Below are 22,029 nucleotides of genomic sequence, written 5' to 3'. Positions count from 1 at the left end.
ACCGTCTCGAGGAACTCAGAGTAGCAAGGAGAAAGTACAAACAACATATCAATAACAAAAAATCCAACTTTTTCTGCTCCGCGCTGGACAAGGCCAAACACAGACCAAGAGAACTCTTTGACATCATTAAAAAACAAACGTCTAAGCCAACGACAACCCTCAAAAACCATATGCGACAACTTTTCGCCAGCTTCTTTAACGAAAAAATCAACTTGATGGAACTCTCTCTGGGCCTTAACCTCCTTCCCCCTGAAAAAGACTGCTCTCCAACAAGCGAAATCTCCACAAAAATGCGACCAGCAACAACCTGGTCTTCCTTTGAACCCATCTCAGAAGCGGAGATCCTCAAATGTATCTCCTCCTCCAAGCCATCGTCTCACAACCTCGACCCCATTCCCTCTCAAATGGTCAAAGAGCAGAAACTCACCCTGGCTCCATTTTGGTGCGAAATCATAAACAGCTCCCTAAAAACTGGCACCATTCCAGACTGCCTTAAAGTCAGCCAAGTCACTACTCTTCTGAAAAAACCAGGCTTAGACGCAACTGACCTGAATAATTTCAGACCTATCTCCATATTCCCTTTCCTTGCCAAAGCCCTTGAAAAATGTGTCCTCCGTCAACTGAAGAAACATATTGACACCATAAATTTGCTTGACCACCACCAATCAGGCTTCAGAACAGGCTACAGCACCGAAACCACAATTCTCAACATCATGGACGACATCTTCAACTCCCTCGACGCAGGCCACTGCTGTCTCCTCATCCTCCAAGTCTTGTCACCTGCTTTTGACACTGTAGACCACAGTCTTCTCAACAAAGCTCTAAAAAAACGGGTAGGTGCAGAAGTAGTGGTCCTCCAGTGGTTCTCCTCCTTCTTCCAAAACCGCTCCCAACGAGTGAAAATCAAATACTTTGCCTCCAAACTTGTCCCCGTAAACAGAGGCGTCCCTCAAGGCTCCATTCTCTCCCCTCAACTGTTCAACATATACATGGGACCTCTCACCTCCATTCTGAAAAAAGCGAATACCCCCTTTCAACTATATGCAGACGATACACAGATCTACCTGGAAACCTCCTCCATTAATTACATTCAAAGATTTATCAATACCCTCAAAGAAGTCCAAGAATGGCTATCAATAAACTACCTGAAACTCAATCAGGGAAAAACCCAGATCCTCCTCGTCTCCAACAAGGAAGAAAACCCACAAATCGTTGAATGGTTGAAAGCCATTATTGTCCTCAACAGAAATCTCACCCCGGCAACCTCGGTCAAAACACTGGGAATCACCCTTGACATCAAACTATCGATGTCAAACCACATCAAGAACTCCGCCAAGAGCGCCTTCCTCAATCTGAAGCTCCTTAACAAAATCAAACCCCACATCCCTCCCTCGGACCTCAAACAAGCCACCCAATCCCTGATGTTGTCCAGACTGGACTATGGGAACGCAGTTCTCTCCGGTACAGCTCGCTCTCACCTAGCCCTGCTCAAAACCACCCTCAATGCTGCAGCCATATTGGTCTCCGGAATCAAGAAATTTGGCCACATTTCTCCTGCACTCAAAGATCTAAAATGGCTCCCAGTCAAAATGCGGGCCAGCTTCAGAACTGCCTGCCTCACACACAAAGCCTTGCACACACGGAAACCAGAATACTAAGCCTCCAAACTCAAGAAAGCCAGACAAGCAAGAAGCCTCAGGAGTTCCAACTCCTTCCTACTCATTCCCCTAAAAAGGCGTAAACAAAAGACTGCTGCCCGCTTTTTTGCAGGAAACGCTCCGAAAATCTGGAACGCCATCCCAGTCAACATCAGAACCATCCCTTCCTTTCCAAAATTCAAATGCCTCCTTAAAACCCTCAACCTCTACCGCGCCTTCCCGAACACAATTACGTGACGCTCTCACCTCCACAGGCTGCACCTGACAGCGTGCCCTCAACGGGCAGCCTTCAGTCATCGACTAACCACTACCCACCTCCTACACTATCTCTGAACTCTCATCCCCTGGGTCGGCACCGCGTAGAGAACTTTTCCAGCATCAGTCTTGCCTTTCCCTAGGATTTGAGGCTACCTCTTGACCCCTCTTCCTCATTGCCACAACTCAGCCTCCTCAACCTCTCTACCTCAACGGTGCACCTTTGGCACTCAGCAGAACTGTAAAGCTTCTTTTTGAACTTTTTCCGTATTCTTTTTCCTACCATGCCTTTGTCCTGTATTTTGTCTCCTCTTCATCATGTTGTAAAGCGCTCCGATTCCCTTGGGTCTGGCTAGCGCTATAAAAAACCTCTAAAATAAATAAATAAATAAATAAATAAATATATAAATAAATATACATAACTATATCTACATGCATGTATTCTTATTATAATGGTATTTTTATGCTGTGAAGAAGTTGAAATGAATTTTCCAACAAGGAAGACTTGAAATTCCAAAACGTTCTTTTGTCCTCACTTTAGTAAGGACAAACTTCCTCTAGATTTACTGTGAATAGTCTGTCAATTGATTTTAATACTTAAGCTCTTAAATGGCTAGAGCTAAATTGCAAACGCGAACAACTGTCTTTTGCTACAATCTTCTCGATGAATAAACTCGATGAGTACTGAAATATCTGATAGAGACTTATTAAAAATATTCCCTGAGGAGATTTTTCCTCTGAAACCTCCACTGCGCTGTCCTCGCAGATGGGGAAGCAAATATTTCTTTAAATAAGCTTCCAAACGGGACTCGTCTCCTTCTCTCACAACTTCTCTGTAAGCTGAAGCTAGAGATGCAACTCCTCTCTTGCAGTCAAAAAAGAACTCCTTGGCATGGATGCAGAGCAGCTAAACAGGAAACGCTGCCTTTTTCTGAGAAACTGCAGTTGAAGTGCGCAGCGCTATTAGGAAGCGCATCCGAGGAGAACTGTGGGGGATCTGCCTGCGGAAACACTAGACCGCCAACTGCAACCACAGTCGCGGGTGGCCGTCTTGAAATTCTGCATCCACGTAGAAGTTAGCAATCGAAGCAACAAGGCAACCTGCCTTAAAGGAATGGATCTGCGAATCCTTGGATACAGGTAACAGGGCTTATTACAGCCTACATTGCGATCTTTTAAGAGTTTCTTTGCACTAAACTGGCCAGTCCTGACATCAACTGCGGAGTCCCACAGGGATCATCACTCTGCCCAACCCTCTTCAACATGTACATGGGCCCCGTCGCTGCCATCGTCCTACAGCACGGCCTCAGCATAGTCTACCATGGGGATGATACCCAGCTCATCCTCTCCCTCACCAAGAACTCCACCACCACCAGACTCAACTTCTAGGAAGGAATGCAGGACGTCAAAGCCTGGATGAGCAACAGCTGCCTGAAACTCAACTCAGAGAAGATGGAAGTCATCGACCTCTGAACCACCCCATCGGCATGGAACAACACCTGGTGGCACACATCCTCGGCAGCCCTCTACCCCCATGAACCATGCCATAAACCTTGGCATTGTACTTGACTCCTCCCTCTCCATGAACCGACAGGTCAACGCCGTAGCCTCAAGCTGCTACAACCCCCTTCGCATTCTCCATAAGATTTTCAAATGGCCCCCCGAGGCAAGGAAGACAATCACCCATGCACCCATTACCAGTAGGCTGGATTATGGAGGAAACACCCTCTACGCCGGCATCAACAAGTCTCTACTCTGCAAGCTCCAGACAATACAGAACACCGCTGCAGACACGTCCTCTGTATCCCTCAACACAAACACACAGTCGACACCTACGCAAGCTCACTGGCTCCCCGTAGAGCAAAGAGTCACCTACAAGATGCTCATCCATACTTACAAATGCCTACACAACACTGTTGCCGCCAATTCCAGTCCCAGATAGGGAATAGAGTCCACCATGTGGATTCCAGACAGCCATTCTTCCCTAGGGTTAAGTGTAGAAAATGATGGATATAAAGGTAAGATGAGCGATTTACCCACATTGACTCGAAAGTCAGACATTTGGATGAAGGAATCTAGTAATATTAAGAGGAGAGTTTAAGGCTTGACGTAGGGGTTATAGTGAAATTTCAAATTGGTTGTTTAAACTTCATTTAGGCTGCAATAGCATGCCTGGGTCAGGTTCTAAAGTGTACAAAGAGGGTATGAAGTCCCTCAAGGTCTGAGTAAATAACGAGAAAATGTAGTTGGGGGAATTAACGCCACATGGTGGTCGTTCCATGTAGGAGGCAAAGAAAGGGAGGGGAAATGTCCCTTAGTGGAACTCAGGCTCTCACACACCTAGCAAGCTAGGTGTCTTGCTTCATCATATGAGCCTGCCCCTCATCAGGGCGGCACTACAATACCTGACGGGCACCCAGTACAGGGCTCAATGGCGGTGTTCTTTTGGGTGAGGGGTCTAGTGTGTGTAGATGTGGGTGGGTGAATTAAAACAGATCGGTTAGTCCTAGTGAAATTTTACTCTGCAAGGTAAACTGCCTGAGTAAAAACAGAAAGAGTGGCAGTTAACTAGATCTAAGGTTTCTAGCTGTGTATGCTCTACTCTCTAGAGGTCAACATGTTTCGTGCTCCAAGCGTCAAGAAGATCGAAGCACTTCATCAGGACCAAACATAACTATCTACACAACATGATAAGTGGGAACCTACATACCATGTAGTAAGGACGGTACCCACGACTGCTGCCTATGAGGGTTCGCAACAGAGTCCGGCGGTCTATGTGGACACCAATGTTTGTCCTACGCTCAATTAACGCATTGTCCCTGACCTACCCTGTCGCCGGAACCGAAATCAGGTTCTAAAGTGCCACTTAAGTGGGTGTCACAATAAGTGCTGGAGGCCCAATAGTAATATTTAATTTACAGGCTCTGAGTATATGATATGCCACTCTATCAGGGACTTATAAGTAAATCAAATATTCTAATAGGGGTAGGCCAATCAACTCATGTTTAGGGGAGTAAGAACAAGCATGTTACTACTGGTTAGCCGTGGAAGAGTGCACAAAGTCCTAAGGCCAACAAAAACTAATTTAGGCACTAAAATGGAGAAAAGTAGAAAAAGGTTTGGGGAAAGATCACCCTAAGGCTGACAGGTCTAACACGATTGGATAAAGACCTTACAATGGTCATTTATGGAGATAAGTAGCCTATATTTCTGGTTATAGTCTCAGATGACCATAAGGTATTTTGTTCCCTTTGAGTCTAAGAAGGTAATGTCTAGTGTATTAGTCCAGGAGGGTATATATTTCATAGGGGGAATATCACTTACAACGCAACTTTTACCACGCAGTGCCTTTACGACGCAACTTTTACAACGCAAACCATTACAACAAAATGCGCTGGGGGGCGCTCTAGGATAGGGAATGTGTTTAATGTACTATCCAACACCTTCCCTACTATCCACGGGGACTGGAGTTGGAATAGTAAATTAAACAATTCCCTACCCAGCGCCTAAAAGCATTATGTGTTGTAATGGTATGCGTTGTAAAACTCGCGTTGTAAAAGCATGCGATGTAAAAGCATGCGTTGTAATGTCGTACATCCATTTAATAGAAAACGGTTGATCAGTTTACATGGATCCTAGTTTCACAATATGCTGTTAGTAACTATTTAGGGTTTTTGCATTAACCATCAGGGTTGGATGTTTCTGGAATAAGAGCGTAGTTTTGGATAGGTGGGGGGGCAATAGAATCTTTAAGGTGGTGTTACATGCATCCTGGAGTCTTATCTTAAATTAGGCTCTATTCGTTTTTGGTTTGTTACATAATATAATAATGGGAAAAGAATGTAGATGATTAAACAAGAATGGGGGGTTATTAATTAGCACAGGAAAGTGCTGCGCCTACAGTGTGTCATTCTTTGTCAAATAGTAGAAAATTGAAGCAGTACAACAGGTTCGAAATGGGGAAAAAACCAAAGCCTGTGCACACGCATTCATGTGATTTAGAAAGTCCCAATAGAAATATTCTTTTGTTCCCTTTTTATTCTGGAAACAACACAGGGTTCAGCCAACAGGTGTTTCATATTTTAGGGTGGGACCCCCAGACTTCTTCAGGGCTGGAAATGACAGAAAAAGGACTCATAACATTTGAGTGTTTTATGAAAACATGTCACAATTGGTGCACACTGTGACAGTGTGTGATCTAGAGGCGTTTCACCCCAATATCTGGGTGCTCATTGATAGAATTCCCATTGGGAAATTTCATTCAAAAGAAAACGAAAGTTGGAATCAAACGTGAAGTAACCCCCAGGATGTGGGGAAAGTGGAAGGTGAATAGATAGTAGGGCCAAGTTCAAAACCATAGTGTCGTATCGTTCCCAAGGTGCTGGAGGTGTGAGTAGAGACAGACAATATGGTGGCCTACGGGGGAGAGGTGAAGTGTGGCTCCCCTAGAGTCAGACATCCTGTTAAGTGAGTGAGTATTCCATGCATGTAAAATGTATGTTTAAGAGTGATACACCGGAAGCTCAACTTTCAAAAAGGCCTACGTGTATGGCTACTTAAGTTGTGAAGGTCTATGCCTATAACACCAGTAAAAACAGACTTCATCACTCTACACTGATATATGCACGATGGTTACAATTACAACAACCATTCAGACTAGTGTGCCACATAGCAACGCCTCACCTAATATCTGGTCTTAATTCCAACCTGGTTAGGTCTTTCCAAAATATTAATGCAACTCCCCAATCTATTGGGAATGATAGGTCCCATTAGTTTCATGAACATATCAAATCTTAGAGATATTTTTAAAAATCAGCCATCTTACCTTTAAAAGTGTAACATTCTCAATTCTTACGAAAACTGAGAGTATTTATGAGATGTTCTGAACAGCGCTGTGTGTCTTGTGCAACTGTAAAGACCAAAAGATCCAATTTCAATATAAAGACAGAGCCTGGGAAAGGGGCTACGCAAAATTAAACAATTTCCGCTGGAGCATTCGCTTGTAAAACACTATACTGTGCAAAACGACCTGAAACAGGTATGTTTCAAAGATCAAGGGGCCGATTCACAGAACTAACTTAAGACAAAATCCTAAACCTACTACATTTGGTATTTAGAGAAGGCATTTAGTAGTAGTAAAGTTAGGATTTTGTCTTAAGTTTGATTTAAGACAAACTTAAGACAGACTTAAGACAGACTTAAGACAGACTTAAGACAGACTTAAGACAGACTTAAGACAACATCCTAACTTGAGTCTAATTCAGTCCCTGGTTCATCCAGATCAATCCGGCTTCATGCCAGCGTGAAATACCTCATTCATGTTGCAACAGCTGCACGGCATCCTGGGTCATGCAGCTGGGATCCGGGAAGATGTACTTGTGCTCACGCTTGATGCAGGAATGGCTTTCTACGGGGTTGAAGTCTGACTAAACAAGGCTTTGGTCCTCTCTTCCTGTCATGAGTATTGATGCTCTACTCTGATCCCCTTTCCCAGGTAATGGTAAATGGAACCACATCCTAGGTTTTTCAGCTCCACCATGGCACACAAAAGGAATGTCTGCTCTCCCCAGTGCTTTGCCCTTGTCTCGGAGCCATTGGCTGCTTGGATTTAGAACTGACCCCCTGATCAGGTGCTTGATGGACTGTGGACTGGGAGACAGGGTCTCCCTTGATGCAGATTACCTTCTACTCTATGTCGCTGACACAATCTTTATTCTTGAAAGAATAATGAACACTCTCACTTTGTTCCATCAATATTCCGGTTATGCTATTAATTAGAGTAAGTCCCCGATCTATCTTCATCATGGCTGAGTACCTCACTTACCCCATGACTGTGACCGCACTGACCCCAAAACTGTTAGGCTTGTGTTCCTACAGACGTGTTCTGCTACTTGGGATTTATATTACCAGAGGACGAGGCACCTTCCACACTCATCATCTGGAGTCACTGCTTCCATACTGGTGGAAAGACATCCAACATTGGAGAAGCTTGCCTTTGTCACTTATAGCCTTATTTAAATTGATGGTTCTGACTCATTAGGTCTCGCTAAGCCAACGCATGCGCTGTCGACGATACATTTAGTGTTTGGACTTTCAAAAGTCCTACCAGACGCTTTTGCTGTCCTCAAGCGTGCGGGTACGTGCACAATGGTGAGCAGAGGCGCCGTATGACTTTCCTCTCTCATCATGGCGCGCGCACACCACTCGCCAGTTTGCGTGTTTTTTTAAAACATTTTCCTTTTGTGCGCGTGCACGCGCGCACACAACTCCCGGTCACGGCCGCAAGTCTTGCTCGCGATCACTTTCACACACACCATTTTTTTTTACTGAGCACAAGGAGCCTACGACAAAGCAAACTTCAGGGCTATGAGCTCAGGATGAACACATCGACCCCAAGGTAAGCCAGCCTTTTACTTACTTGTTCAGTTTCCTTGCCCGTTTCATGAAGCCGGCTGCAGAGTGATGACCATGTTTACAAGTGTCCACCGGGCTCCCTGCAAGACCAAAGCCCCCTCCTGCAGCCTCTGCTCTGAGCTTTACATCACCACGACTTTTAGTCAAGTGCACCACGATCATCTATTTTAGAAAAAAAGAGGTTGCGTGCTCATCTTGCGGTCACAGTGACGTGTGCTTACTGTTCTTTCGTAGTGATGTCACACGTGGCAAAGATGGAGCACTGAGATCACAGAAGTCTCATCTCAGCATGGGCGCGCTTGGTTTACATGCAGTCTTTCTCCCCCGCATTACTTTTCACTCAAAACTACTCTTTTTCAAGTCTGATGCTTGCAGTCTGCTCAAGATCAAACAGTGTGGCAAAGGTGAAGTGCCGAGATCATGGAAGTCTCATTGATCCTGAATTATCAACAATTCTATCCACAGATCACTCCTCCCGCTGTTTTGGTCTTGTGTCTCCCAATGTCATGCCTTGTTGTGAGGGTGTGTTAAGATGACGCTCTATTATCTGCGTGTTGTGCTTGACTGTGTCAAGGTTTGGCTTGGCTTTGGTGGCGGGAGTGGGGTAGCTCTGGGCCGGTTAGTACATGCATGTATAACCCGCTGGTCCCTGGATCAGAGCCTCTCTTGATACACACTTGACAATAAGCAAACACCGCGGAAGCATCTGTCACCGCAGTTTCACTAAAGCGCTGCCCTCCTGCCTTCTTTACTATGATTTACACATGTATCCGTTACTGGTCAACAACCAGCGCCCTTTGTATTCCCAGCTATTTGTGCTTTTGCATTGATGTCGTTTGTCATCTCATTGGCTCACTCCAGTGTTACAGAAAGGGAAATACATACAACACATATCCAGGCTTTCACTACGATGACGTACTTAGTTATGCCTCAGTGAAATGTGAAGCAATATTTGCGCTTATAAGATGTCATCACGGAATCGCTATTAATTATCTAAGTACATTTTTTTTAAACTCGGGGCTACAACGATATAACAGGTTTTGATGCTTTCACTGACACCGTCAGTGAGTTACCTGACATCTACTTCCAAGTTGGTGAGTCATCCGTGATGTCACATAGACACGGACATTAACTCTGCAGTGTTGTGATACGTGATGTCATAGTGGAGCAGATAGGATGGTCATCATTTTAGTGACATCATCAGTGGTGCCACTGTGAAATATGCTAATGTTCATTTTAGTGAGGTCATAAGTAAAAAAATATCTGTTTTCCCTGCACTAATTTTTTAATCACATCATCAGTTCTATTACATTTGGTCAAAGTAACAACATTTTAAATGTAATATCATTAATGAGTTTAAGTGAACAGTTTATCAGGGATTTTTTTCAGTGATGTCATCGGGGATATATATATTTGTTTTATTTTGGTGATGCAGTTTGTGATGTCACATTGCAATATGTAACAATATCTGCATTTGGTAATGTATCAGTGACGTTATGTCATGTGAATCACACCAATACCTGTCCTTTGGTAAAGTTGCACCATAACCATAAAAAAATACAAAATATTTTCTAAACCACATCATGAATGAGTGACAGGTAACAATTAGACCAGCGACTAGAGATGGCGTACCATACATTGTGATTTAAAATGGTGTTACTTATGCATGCACATACATCTTTCTGCTGTATTACAATTGGCTTTCTTCTGTTTGCATCTCTTCTTTTAGATTGATAATGCGGTTTATATAAAAATTCATATTACCTATAGTTAACCTGCTATCTAAAATGTTCAAGAAATTTGTTCAGGTGGACCAATTGCATGGCAGCTTAAGAATTCAAAAGCTGTTTTTTTTATCACGGACAGAATTGGGTTAAAAACAGGGATTTACTGCACTGTAAATGATTCAAAGACATACAAAAGAAAGGTAAACACTCTGTTTACTAAAACATACACCTACAAAATAAATGTACCCAAACAGGCTGTTCATTTAGCACTTCAACAAAAACAATCTTTAAAACGTCTCCCAAGAATTTGTTAGCACCTAAACAAGTCCAGGGAGGACCTGGCTTGGCAGTTCGGGCTGGACTGTTCCCATGGGGCACAGGGTCAAGACTGATTTGCATAGGGCTGGGTTCAAACTGGAATGGCATGGTGAGCCAAAAAACGATGGATTTAGGCCCAGATCTCTGTACTGGGGTGAATGTAAGACATTGTTCTGCATTCTGTCCATCACCTGTTGTTTGTTTTTAGCACCTACACAAAAAACAATCTTTGAAATGTCTCCCAAGAATTTGTTAGCACATAAACAAACAAGCACTGGCATAGCCAATAGGTTTAGACTTCGGGACCTTATAAGTGATTTTGCCACGAAACAGTTGCACCAGGGAAATTGTGCTGGATAACTAAACACCTATAAGGTCCCAAAGGCGAGACCTATTGGCTATGCCAATGCTTGTTTTGTTATATGTGCTTTAAAACACACCCTACCCTGTCTGAGAATCATATTTCCAGGCTATCAAACGCAAAATCAACACACCGCTTTGGAATGGAGGTCCCACACAGATAGCCTCAAGAAACTGACAAGGAGCTAGTAGTTTCTTACCTGTAACTCCAGTTCTGTAGTAGGGGTATCTCTGTTATAGTCATAATCTAGTGAATAGTCCCGCCCATGTGCGCAGACCCCGGAGCAATCAAATTAGTCTCTTAAGTTGTCTTGTTCTGCAGTCCTGCATAGACCCTTAAGAGAAAATCAAAGACAAATAATGCAGCCTAAAATTACAAGGCTACACTGGCCAGCACTTCATCTTGAAGTGAAAAAGATAGCCAAATAATTTAAAATTTTACACACTTTGTAAAGTTTCACACCTAAAAAAACTCCTCTTCACAAAAATCCCTTGTCATGATAGAGAGGAATGGTTGGACAGACAAGCCCCATAGGAGTGCATATTGAGGTGATTTTTGCACTTCAATTGATGGTCCCAGTCGTGATGATTTACGCTGAGGCACCCAGACTTTGACACTGCCTGGAAAATCAGTGGTGGTTGGACGGGTTCCTAAAGACAGACACGAGGTTGCTACATGCATTTGTGTCCTGCCACAATGTTTATTATTTACTGGCATTGCCTTACTGTTTGCCTTACATTTTATTCCTGCCTTCCTAATATAGCCATTTCTCGTCTCAATTTATCGCTTTCTTTAAAACCTCAGGAAGACACCCCCATATTAAAGAAATACTGACAGATTTCTATGCTTCTCTATTCAGCAAAACCATTAGAGACCCAAGTTGCTTAACATCTTTGCTCTTTTTTTGAGGAATCTTGTTTCCTTGATTCCAATCAGGGTGGCTTGCTTCCTGCCAATCCAACAGAGATAGTCATCCTCTCTCTAAGGTTTGACATGAGGAAAGACATGAATAATGGTACCGCTCAGGTCCTGGAGCTATTACTTCTCTCATATGGTTTCCACTTTCTCCGTGGGAACTGTATGCTTGTTTGAACAACATACACATTGAGATGGTGCTAGGCTGAGTCCATGCACCCCCTCCGGATATGTTGGCTGACGGTCCTGCTAGGTAAAAGTACCCTTACACCTAAAAGGGTAACCAATGGTTTGTGCAACCTCAGAACATGACCACCCTGACTCCCCAGGGAATTGTGGTAACAGATCTAGAACCTTTTACCACAGGTTGATAGACAAGAAAGATACAAGGGGACGTGTCAATGTATATTGAACAATTGTGTTTCCTGTATAGAATATATGCGCTGCAGTGATTAATGGACAGAAGCAAATAAATTAAACCAGCAGTATGAGGACATTGAAAAGAAAGAGCAAGTCCACCATTGTACTAAAGAAAGCAGTATGTGTATATACACATAAGTGCTGTGTATAGTGTACTGCTACTATGTTCCCCTAACTTAGTTGCCTAAAGCGGGTGTTCTGCCAAGAATCCTTTACTGGATGATCAAATTCCCCATTACCTGAAGGTAAGTGTGTGCAGGTCCCCATTTTGGTCACAAGTTGGACATCCATCTTCACAGAGGATGAACAGGAATCAGCTTGGTTGAGACTCAGACAACAGCTATAACCTTGCAATGACCGTAGAGTGGTCCTATCATTTGCGCACGGAAATGCATATGTATTTATACCCATACTTCTGTGCAAAGGCTTCCACCATGCTTGTATTTAGTTATTGTCTTGCGATAGTCATGTTACCTCATGGTTAAAAAACAAGCAATAGCTTTTGTGCAATGTGTATCTAGGCCATGCACCAAATGTTCAAGATGTTGTTAATGTGTACTTACAAACTGGAATTTCTAAGCAACGTGGATTCAGTGAAACTAATCCTGCAATGCCGTGCAAGCAAATGTGTGTCAAAATTGCAGTGTTTCTCCTGGGCCTAACCCAACCACGTGACACCCACTCCTCAGATATGAGTAGACAAAAGTTATCTATTATTTATGATATCAAAACCAAACCAATGCTACTTTTTATATGAATATCTGAATAAAAGATGCTAACATTATTAGAAAAGCCAAAGAATACAGAAAGTCATCATTAAAAATACAAAAGTGAATAAAAGCTAATTATAAAAATATATTTAGGATATTAAAAACAAGCAGAATTAAACATTCCCACTGAATGGAATAGCCAATTGTTTATGTTTTCCAAGAAATAGGCAAACCATTTCTATTCCCAGTAACTGGAAATGATGATCCCAGAGACACACATTGGAGCAGGTTTACAGAACAAACACGTTCCCATCCCAGCCCAAAGCAGCAGCAGGAGGTTAGACTTGTGTCTGTGGCAGCAGCATCCATTTTGTGATGCTGAGGCTCTGTTTAACTTTAATCGGGTAAAGCAGTAACTACATGTCTTCTCCCTCTAGAAGGGTGGAATGCTACCACTGCCGCCAGAACTGGCAGGGGCGGGTAGTATTCCAAAGTGTTTGACATCTTACATGACATGTTTTGGTAAAGCCAAACCAAAGTTAGCATTAACCGCGAGGATTATAATGCACTTAAGAGTATATGGTATGGCTATATCATAGAACAGCTATAAGGACATGGTTCCGAAAGCTGCAGACAGGCTCAGCTCATGCTAGTGCACCCTCTCACATAAAACCAAGCACTCTGCCTCAAGGATTGTCGAGGCCTGCCATAGGAGTGACTTATAGTCTGGAAGTATGACAATGTAGAATGGTTTAATCTGTTCTGCATAATCTGCGTAATCTGTATGTTCTGCCAAAATTGTGTAATCCAAATATGGATTGTAACATTTTAAACATAGCTGGAGTATGTAACAATGCACACATCTCAAAGAAATGTGCTGCAAGGCTTTTGCGTTAATTCGACAGCTCATACTCCAGACTCAGGACATTGAGGTAGGCAATCTTTGATTTTTTAAAGTTAAAATTGCAGCCCATGTGAGCAAATCCCCCAATTATGCAATCCACTCTTGTCAAATGTATTGAAAGGTCATTATTCATCAAAAACATGCCATTGACGTAGGACAATGCCTGGCCATCAAATTGATGTAATAGCTCTGTCACTCTAGCTGAAAACATCTCAGGGCTACTCTTATATCCCTGAGGTAATCAACAGACTTGCCTCTGAGAGCCCAGTGTGCTGGATGCAATAAAATACCTGCTTTCAGGAGCTATTTTCTGGCAAAAAAATCCACATGAGATGTCTAGAGTTTTTTCGTATTTTTTCCGCATTATATTGTTTATTAGTGCCCTGCAGTGCGCGTTTCGTACTGCAAATGTGCAATTAGCTGTGTTTAAGTGGTTGTAATGTAATACTAGAAGAGTAGAATGATCAGGTTTCATCATAGATAAACATAAAATTATTAATTATAGAGGTACAACTTTCTATTACACCATGGTATTTAAGTTGTTGGAGTAATTCCCTAATTTGCTGTTTAGCCTCATTTTTAATGGGGTATTGTCTTTGAGGTTGTGGGGTCACCTCAGTGGTATTTCATGATAAAGGGTACAGTCATCTCATCCCACATGGTTGCAGTATAAAGCTAGGGAATGCACTAATGAAAATCCTTGGCATATGAATGTTTTATGTGTTCCAGAATGAGGCTGAAGAAGGCAGGATAAATGATCATTTATCTGTGTGGGCAGTTCATTCCTTTTCAGTCACAAGAATGTCATAGCTAAATGACAAGTTCTCCCAAAAGAGAACTTTAATGGGTCTCTTTATGTTCCCATCCATCTGGAGTTGCATCTTGTATAAAAGATGTGGAACACTTACCTGTGAATCTGGTGTTTCCAACTGGATATGTTCACTAAGCGCTACTGCCTCCAGAGAATCCATCAGTTTCCGGCAACCTATAGTGACCTCTGCTCTGCTGTCCATCATGATCAGAAGCAGCGTCCTAAATATTTGTGGCATGCTAGATATCAAGTCCAGCTACCTACTTTTTTTAAATTTAGGTTTAGATGTTTGTCTGTATAGTGTATGAAATTATACTATTGATAAATTATCAACATCAGAATGAGGAGTGTAAAAAGCTACATCTGGCCATGCTGCTCCCTGATTGCTCCCTCATTGCTACGGGGCCTAGTCTAATGTTCTCTGTTGTGTGTGGTATGGTGCCATCAAACCAATTTCTGTGTTCTTGGTATGTTAAAGGTATTTCTATTTCTTCATATTGTGCATACTTGTTTGGAACTTCATCTTGTGTGCATGTGTGAAATAGTTCTATTGTTTTGTCTGCTGCTGAGAATGTATCCTATGAATAGAATACCTCTGTACTATACGCTTCATGAGACCCAACCACGAAGATCACATCTCTATACATTCTTGCGATACTATGTTGTAACAGTTTCTGAGTAACCACATGTCTGCAGTTCTCATCGATGTTAAGTTTGTCATCGAAATACATAATTGTGAGTGCATTTCAGAGAGGGTAGCACAATGGGAACATCCTTTTAATAGTCTAAGCTTGAACAACAACATATAACCAATCCAGAGGGGTTACTTACTCATCTGAGGAGGATAACCCCTACCACCACAGACATCTCCAATGAACAGGATTTCGCTGGCTGGGACCTCAACAATAGCATTTCAGCATGGAAATACATTAGTATTGATACCCATGCTTCCAGGTTGAGGCATCAGCCAGGCTCACATTTGATTTTTGTCTTGTGATAGTCATGTCGCCTCATGGGTGAATAACAAACAACAACATTTGCACAATGTGTATCCAGACCTTGCACTAAATGTTCAAGATATCATAATAGTGTACTTACAAACTGGAGTTTGTAAGCAACGTGGATTGAGGGAAACAAATCAGGCAAGCAAATGTCTGTCAAAAGTCATTGTGAAGAAAATAAGGCAATTTAAGAAACATGTAAAATGGCAGGGCTTCTTTCCAGTGCTTATGCAGCCATGTGACACCATGCCATAGTGATCGTCCATGTGAGCACCACAGGATTGCAGGGCACTGCCCTTGATTGATTGGCCTCCTTTCCTAAAGAACTGGTCCAATCAGTAAATCTTCCCCCGTTTCACTCCGTTAAGGTTCAAATAACTTGCGGTGTAACCCAGGGATTCCTCTTACCCCCTTGTTTGTTCAATATTTATATTTGCCCTCTAATACATTCCCTTCAGGAGGAGAAGATGAAAATATACAGCTACACTGATGATATACAGCAGATTTTTTCAGGCATTTTTTCAAATATTATGCTTTAGAATCAGGCATCGACAAATAGTCTCCATCTGAAGTTAAATGCTGACAAAAATGAAATTGTGGTCAGGAACAAACTGCATCAATTGAATCCCTCCCTTTGCCCTCCTGGGAATGGATCACTTCCCACACCCAAGGAAGCTGTTTAAAGTCTTGGGATGGTCATTCATGAAGATCTATCCCTGAAACATCAAATACGAGCTGTGTCTTCCTCCTGTTTACTTCAACTTCGGAGAATAAGGAAAATTAGAAGATGCCTCATGGTGGTACCTGTCATCCAATAGCCTAACTGATATCCCGGATTGATAATTACAATGCGCCATATCTGGGACTCCCTATTGACCTCAATACCATGTTGTAATTAGTTCAAAATCAGGCAGCCCGGCTGGTCTTCTGTCAGACTAGACAATGTTTAATAAGTTACACTGGCTTCCAGTACCTCAGAGGACCATTTTCAAATCAGCCTGCATTATTTTTAAAGATCTTCAGGTTATAATCCATCCTTCCTGCCCTCTAGAATTCATTGCTACACCCTTAATCACCATCTTAGATCAGCTCATCATAATTCACTCACTGTCTGAAGAAGTAAAAGAAAGGAGCTAGGACGGACCCGATTTTCTGTATTGACGCCTCACACCTATAACATTCTATGCCCCAACATAGGTTCATCAGGCAATTATGTGGGATTTAGAACATTCTTAAGCTTAGGGATAACTCAACTGCTAGTTGCTGCTTCACCACTACCATAGAGACAAGAGACCTATGAGTTCCCTATTGCATAACAATGTTATCTTCCTTGCCAAACTTACCATATCCAAAGTAAACAATCACACACAATCCCACACTTACTCATCCACGGGCCCTTCACTACCAATACAAGAAGTAAAGGGAAGACATCCATGAGAATACAGACAAACTCCACGTCAATGATACATCTATCACGACCAATGGTGGCTTTCTCTCTACCCGTATCATATCGAAAGTGAAAAAAACACACATAATTCCATACGTACTCATCCACCGGGCCCTTAATTTTCCGATAAAACAGATGCGCCAGCCCTTTTATGATATTCCTACCTCAGTGCCCCCATGCACCAGTTTTACTCAATACTCTCTAAAAACTACATACAGAAATGGTTTGCTCAACATTCTACTATACATTTGTATCCTTGCATTTCTATTTCTACTTACTGACCTCAAAGATGTAAGACATTTATGAGAGGTTTGTGGCCAATGTGGAGTACATTTGCCCCTAAGTGGAAACTGAAAAGCTGTACTCATTCTCAACAAACAAGTGCCTCAAGTTTCCCAATCATTTTATTTCTTCATATTTCTTGGACATTGAGTCTAAAATTATTGTGCTTCCATTACCTCCATAACCTGAGTCAGCATATCATCTGAACCTCCTACGAATACGAGGAAAAATCTTGCACACTTCCTTAATGTGGTGACCAAAAGTATGTTTTTCCCATGCAACACTCGACTGCACTCCTTTATCTGCACACTAAATGCAAAGTTTTATTTAACATGGCTCTTAATGATTCTACCTTCAAAATACATCTACTAACAAGTTCAAATAGGATTCTGCTGGAACTTTGAAGTAGATTGTCCTCTAAACGTATAAACACCTACTGATGAAGGTAAGGGTTTTAAGGCTTCGCTCCTTTTTCAGAAATGTAACCTACAAGAAACATCCACTGAGCCTGATTCGTATTTACACACATTCCATGCATATAGAGAACTAGACCTTGATATCAAGTCTTATCCCACATCTCTCCTAAAAAAATGAAACTAACTTCCACTACACATCAGAACCTCCTGCTTAATTCTTAAGCTCCACAAGATGTTGAAGATGTTGAACACCAGCAGACTCGACTACAGCAACACACTCCACACCGGAATAAACAAAAACATCACCCGCAAGCTACAGAATATCCAGAATGCCGCTGCAAGACTGGTCCTCAACCTACCAAAACACTGCCACATCTCCCAGCACCTGCGCACACTCCACTAGCTCCCCATCGAAGCTAAAGTCACCTTCAAGATACGCACCCACGCACACAAGGCCCTCCATGGCATCAGACCGGAATACCGAACAGCCGACTAAAATTCCACGCACCCCAAAGGACCTTACGATCAAGCCAACTCTCCATTGCCTTGGTCGCCCACACCAGAAAGACCAGATCGGGGGGCAGCTCCTTGTCCTTCCTCACGGCTAAAGCCTGGAACAACCTTCCGCTCCATCTCAGACAGACAACATCACTTCCCATCCTCACAGAAACCTCAAATCCTGACTCTTCGACAGACCCCCTCCTTCATGAAATGGATCCTTCACACCCTCTTACCTTTAGCGCCTTGAGACCCTTATGGTTGAGTAGTCGTGCTTAACAAACGTCTGATTGAATGATTGAAGACCTAGCTTTTCCAGTAGCGCCCCCTTCTGCCTTAGGCGAGGCATAAACCATCTGCTCAGTTCCAGAATACCCTCCCAGGTGATTTTGCACAACGGGGTACACTTACCATAACTACTCTGTTTCCAAACATATCCAGCAGCCCAAAGTGTCACCTCTAAGACAACTGGAAAGGCAATCAAGGACAGTGCACAGTGCACAGCGCACTGCACCACACCACACAATTGGAAAAAATACACCAGAAAGCCTTACAAGCATGGAGATGAAGACACCGGCTCAGGAGGAAGGCATAGTTAAAGACAACAAAAACAAATAGTGTAAGTACTGTAATGACAATCACAATCCTAATATCACAGCCAGTGTGGCTATCCCAGCACACAATTCTGCAGCCATTATTAACAGGTGCCATATAGATACGCTTTGCCTATATGCTGTGTTAAGTTAGCATGAGCTTATTAGAAGTTTCAACTCCATTTTTCCTTTCTGCTGCTTTTGCACACGACACATAAACTGTTGTTTTAGCTTTGAGCCTAGTAGAGCGCTTTGATTCACACGAGAATAATATGTTATTACTCTGATATCAGCTTTGCTTATTGAACTGTGTCTGTACAGTGAGTGCTGAAGCATTCAAGGAAAACTCGACACAGTGGTTGTTGTGAGGTCTGATCTTCGCACCTTCCTAGACATAACATACATGCAGCGGCAGCCAAATTCTGGCTTGAGGCGCGTTTTATATTGCTTCACGCAGCGCACCCACACACACTTGATGATGCTTCGCATGCAGAGAGCTGGTGGAAGATGATGTGATCCCTTACCACTAGGATCTGAGGTATGGGGCCGCCCTGCTAAAACCCAAAGAGACCTTCTTAGATATATTATAATATGCTAATTAGGGAGGGTGAGAATTAGGTGTTGTTAAACCCGATTCATTTCAGCATTTTAGCATGTTGTCACCTTTCGCATTCTATGGACTAGTAACTATGCTGATTACTTTGCTTCTTATAATATGTTTGCTGGTATTATATAAGATACAGCGCTTGAGAACCCTGCATTAGTAAATAAACATTTCAAAAAAGCTTGCGTCCTCATTTACTCCTTGTTCTGGATTGAAATGATTGTATGACGAAAGAGTGTTCATGTGTTCCACGTGACCTGAGGTATTCTAAGTTCATGTTCTGGTTTGTCTAAGCATTGGGAGTTTGTAATGACCAATAAGACACTGTTGCTAGTCTGGTAGGGGATTTTGGGTACTAAGATGAGTTTTGGCACACCCTAATTCACTGAGGTTCCAAGTCTCTTTGCACAGTTCTGTAGGAGAACAGGTTCCCTGCTACAAAGACACAGGCTCAGGAGGAAGGCATAGTTAAAGACAACAAGAACAAGTAGTGTAAGTACTGTAATGACAATCACAATCCTAATATCACAGCCAGTGTGGCTATCCCAGCACACAATTCTGCAGCCATTATTAACAGGTGCCATGACACGTACTAGAGATGGTGCATCCTTTTCTCACCATTTTAAAAAGCTTGAGAAAACAACAACAAAAGGGCATTCATTAATCCCCAGGGCTGAAGGTTTGGAAACTCTATAATGAGGAAGGACTGAAGAATTGAAATACACAGGCAGAGCAAATGCCGCTTTGAGAATGGCTTTCAGGCATTCTGTCATTCTGTAGAATGACTAGCAGAAGTGGTCAAATTGAACTGGTGCTTGCCGGTGGGAGCCAAAAAACTAGCAAACAAACTATGGCTTTAGGCCCAGAACTCTGTACTAGGGTTGAATGTTTGACATTGTTCAGCATTCTGTCCATCAATTGTTCTTTTTGCATCTGTCTCCATAAGTGGGATGGGTATGCGTAGATATTGGTCCCATGACCCCTATGCAACTGGAGTCAAGTTAGCATAGTTGATGAGGGCTTGTACCCCAAAACCGATTTCAGGATGCTTGTTTACGGTCTGGGGAGGACCTGGTCTGGTGGGTTGGGCTGGACTGTTCCCATAGGGAGCAGGGTCAAGACTGATTTGCATATGGCTGGGACCAAACTGGAATCGCATAGTCAGCAAAAAAAGATGGATTTAGGCCCGCTCTCTGTATTGAAGTTAATGGTGGACATTGTTCAACATTCTGTTCAACAATTGTTCTCTTTGCATGTGGAATTGCATCAAAGTCTGTTGGTGGGTGCAAAGGAACTCCCATGCAGCACCCATGGAAAGCCTCCCAGGGGAAAAGTAAGGCAAGCAGCACTTTGTGTTATTTTCTGTAACAAACCAGTACAACGTGTGACTTGCGGTGTATTGTACATCTCACCAGTAGACTTTTCATTGGGTCTGAATTTAAAGAGTACACAAAATCTTTGTTAATCTATGCTCATGTCCTAGTGAAATGGCATCCCGGAGTCTACCATTCAGGAGAGCAAAACAAGCAGAAGAAGAATATTGAGCCTGACTGGCTCAATATTAATTTCAAATATCTAATATGTTCTTAGATTATGTATTCTCTTGTGTACTCTTTATTTTCTTTTTTGATGGTGAAGAGGGATGATAATGGTTGCAGGAGGATTATAGCTAGCAAGGGGCAGATGGTAACCTTGTCAGATCTTGGCAGGCAGAGCATACATTGACCCCAGTGGTGGTGCTTTTTCCATTATTTCTATTCTTGTATTTTCAAGAATGTTTTACTTAAATGACCACTGAATACTAACAGGTCTCCACTGCAAAAGCCCCATTCCTCAGCTGTTGCTCACTCCTCCATTCTCTCAGTACCCACACTGAGACTTGCAGAAGTGCAAATAACACATCAGTATACATATGTGATGACTCCTGCTCCTAAACCAATCCATGCGGGATACTGTCAAGCTACTTAAAGTGTGGTTTCTTTCTAGAGCGACACGGCCTTCAAGTTATTTCAAAAGGACTGACTGTTATTCAACCTTGCCTCAGTAACACAAAAGAAAAGGAAATGCCTTTTATTTGAAAAGATTAGTATTTTTCATAGATAAGCAATTTGTGAGAACAGTTCTCAAGAGCCCTAAGTTTCTTTCTGACTTGAAACATTTATTTGCCCAACTCTGACCACACTGTGCTTCAAATTTAAAGGGTTGCCTGCTAAACAGTTTGATAAAAAAAAGGGAACACGGGATCCGGAATCAATTTGGTCCTTGCATTAAGTGGTACTAGCTGCCTCTTCCCACCAAGAAATCCCTCAACGATTCCCACCTGGTTGTCTCCTGTGTTCCACATCATGGCATCTTCCTCTATCCTGATCTGCTTCCCTTCAGGGGCGCTGGAGTCATAGGTCACCACCTTCACCAGCCTCATGGAACCTTCAGAGATTAGCTGGATGTTGATAAAATCAAACACCGCCGGCACATCACCATTTTCATCAAACAAGATTTCCTCTCCAGAGCTGGTGTTAAAGCGCACACTCTTCACATAGTGCAGCATCTGAAATTATAACCAACAGGACTCTGTGAAAATATTAAACACACTGATTTATTTCATCTTCTCTATCAAGATGATTCTTGTATGTAGCAAGGTTATTGGGTGATTGTAGTGTAAAATATATAATAGGCAAAGAAATCCAGACAAATG

At 42.5% G+C, this 22,029-nt stretch overlaps 1 protein-coding gene across 1 annotated transcript in view; it reads right to left on the bottom strand.

Annotated features, from left to right (window-relative positions):
- LOC144751989 (extracellular calcium-sensing receptor-like) overlaps window positions 1-22,029 on the bottom strand; it is a 182,782-nt gene that overhangs the window by 98,662 nt on the left and 62,091 nt on the right. Inside the window, exon 8 of the mRNA XM_078639948.1 lies at window positions 21,655-21,882. Within this exon, the coding sequence (XP_078496074.1) occupies window positions 21,655-21,882 (228 nt within the window). The remainder of the gene's footprint in view (window positions 1-21,654; window positions 21,883-22,029) is intronic.

Source organism: Lissotriton helveticus, chromosome 4_2 (assembly GCF_964261635.1).
Source record: "Lissotriton helveticus chromosome 4_2, aLisHel1.1, whole genome shotgun sequence".
In the NCBI taxonomy this organism is placed as follows: Eukaryota; Metazoa; Chordata; class Amphibia; order Caudata; family Salamandridae; genus Lissotriton; species Lissotriton helveticus.
This window is presented reverse-complemented; position numbering and strand designations above follow the sequence as displayed.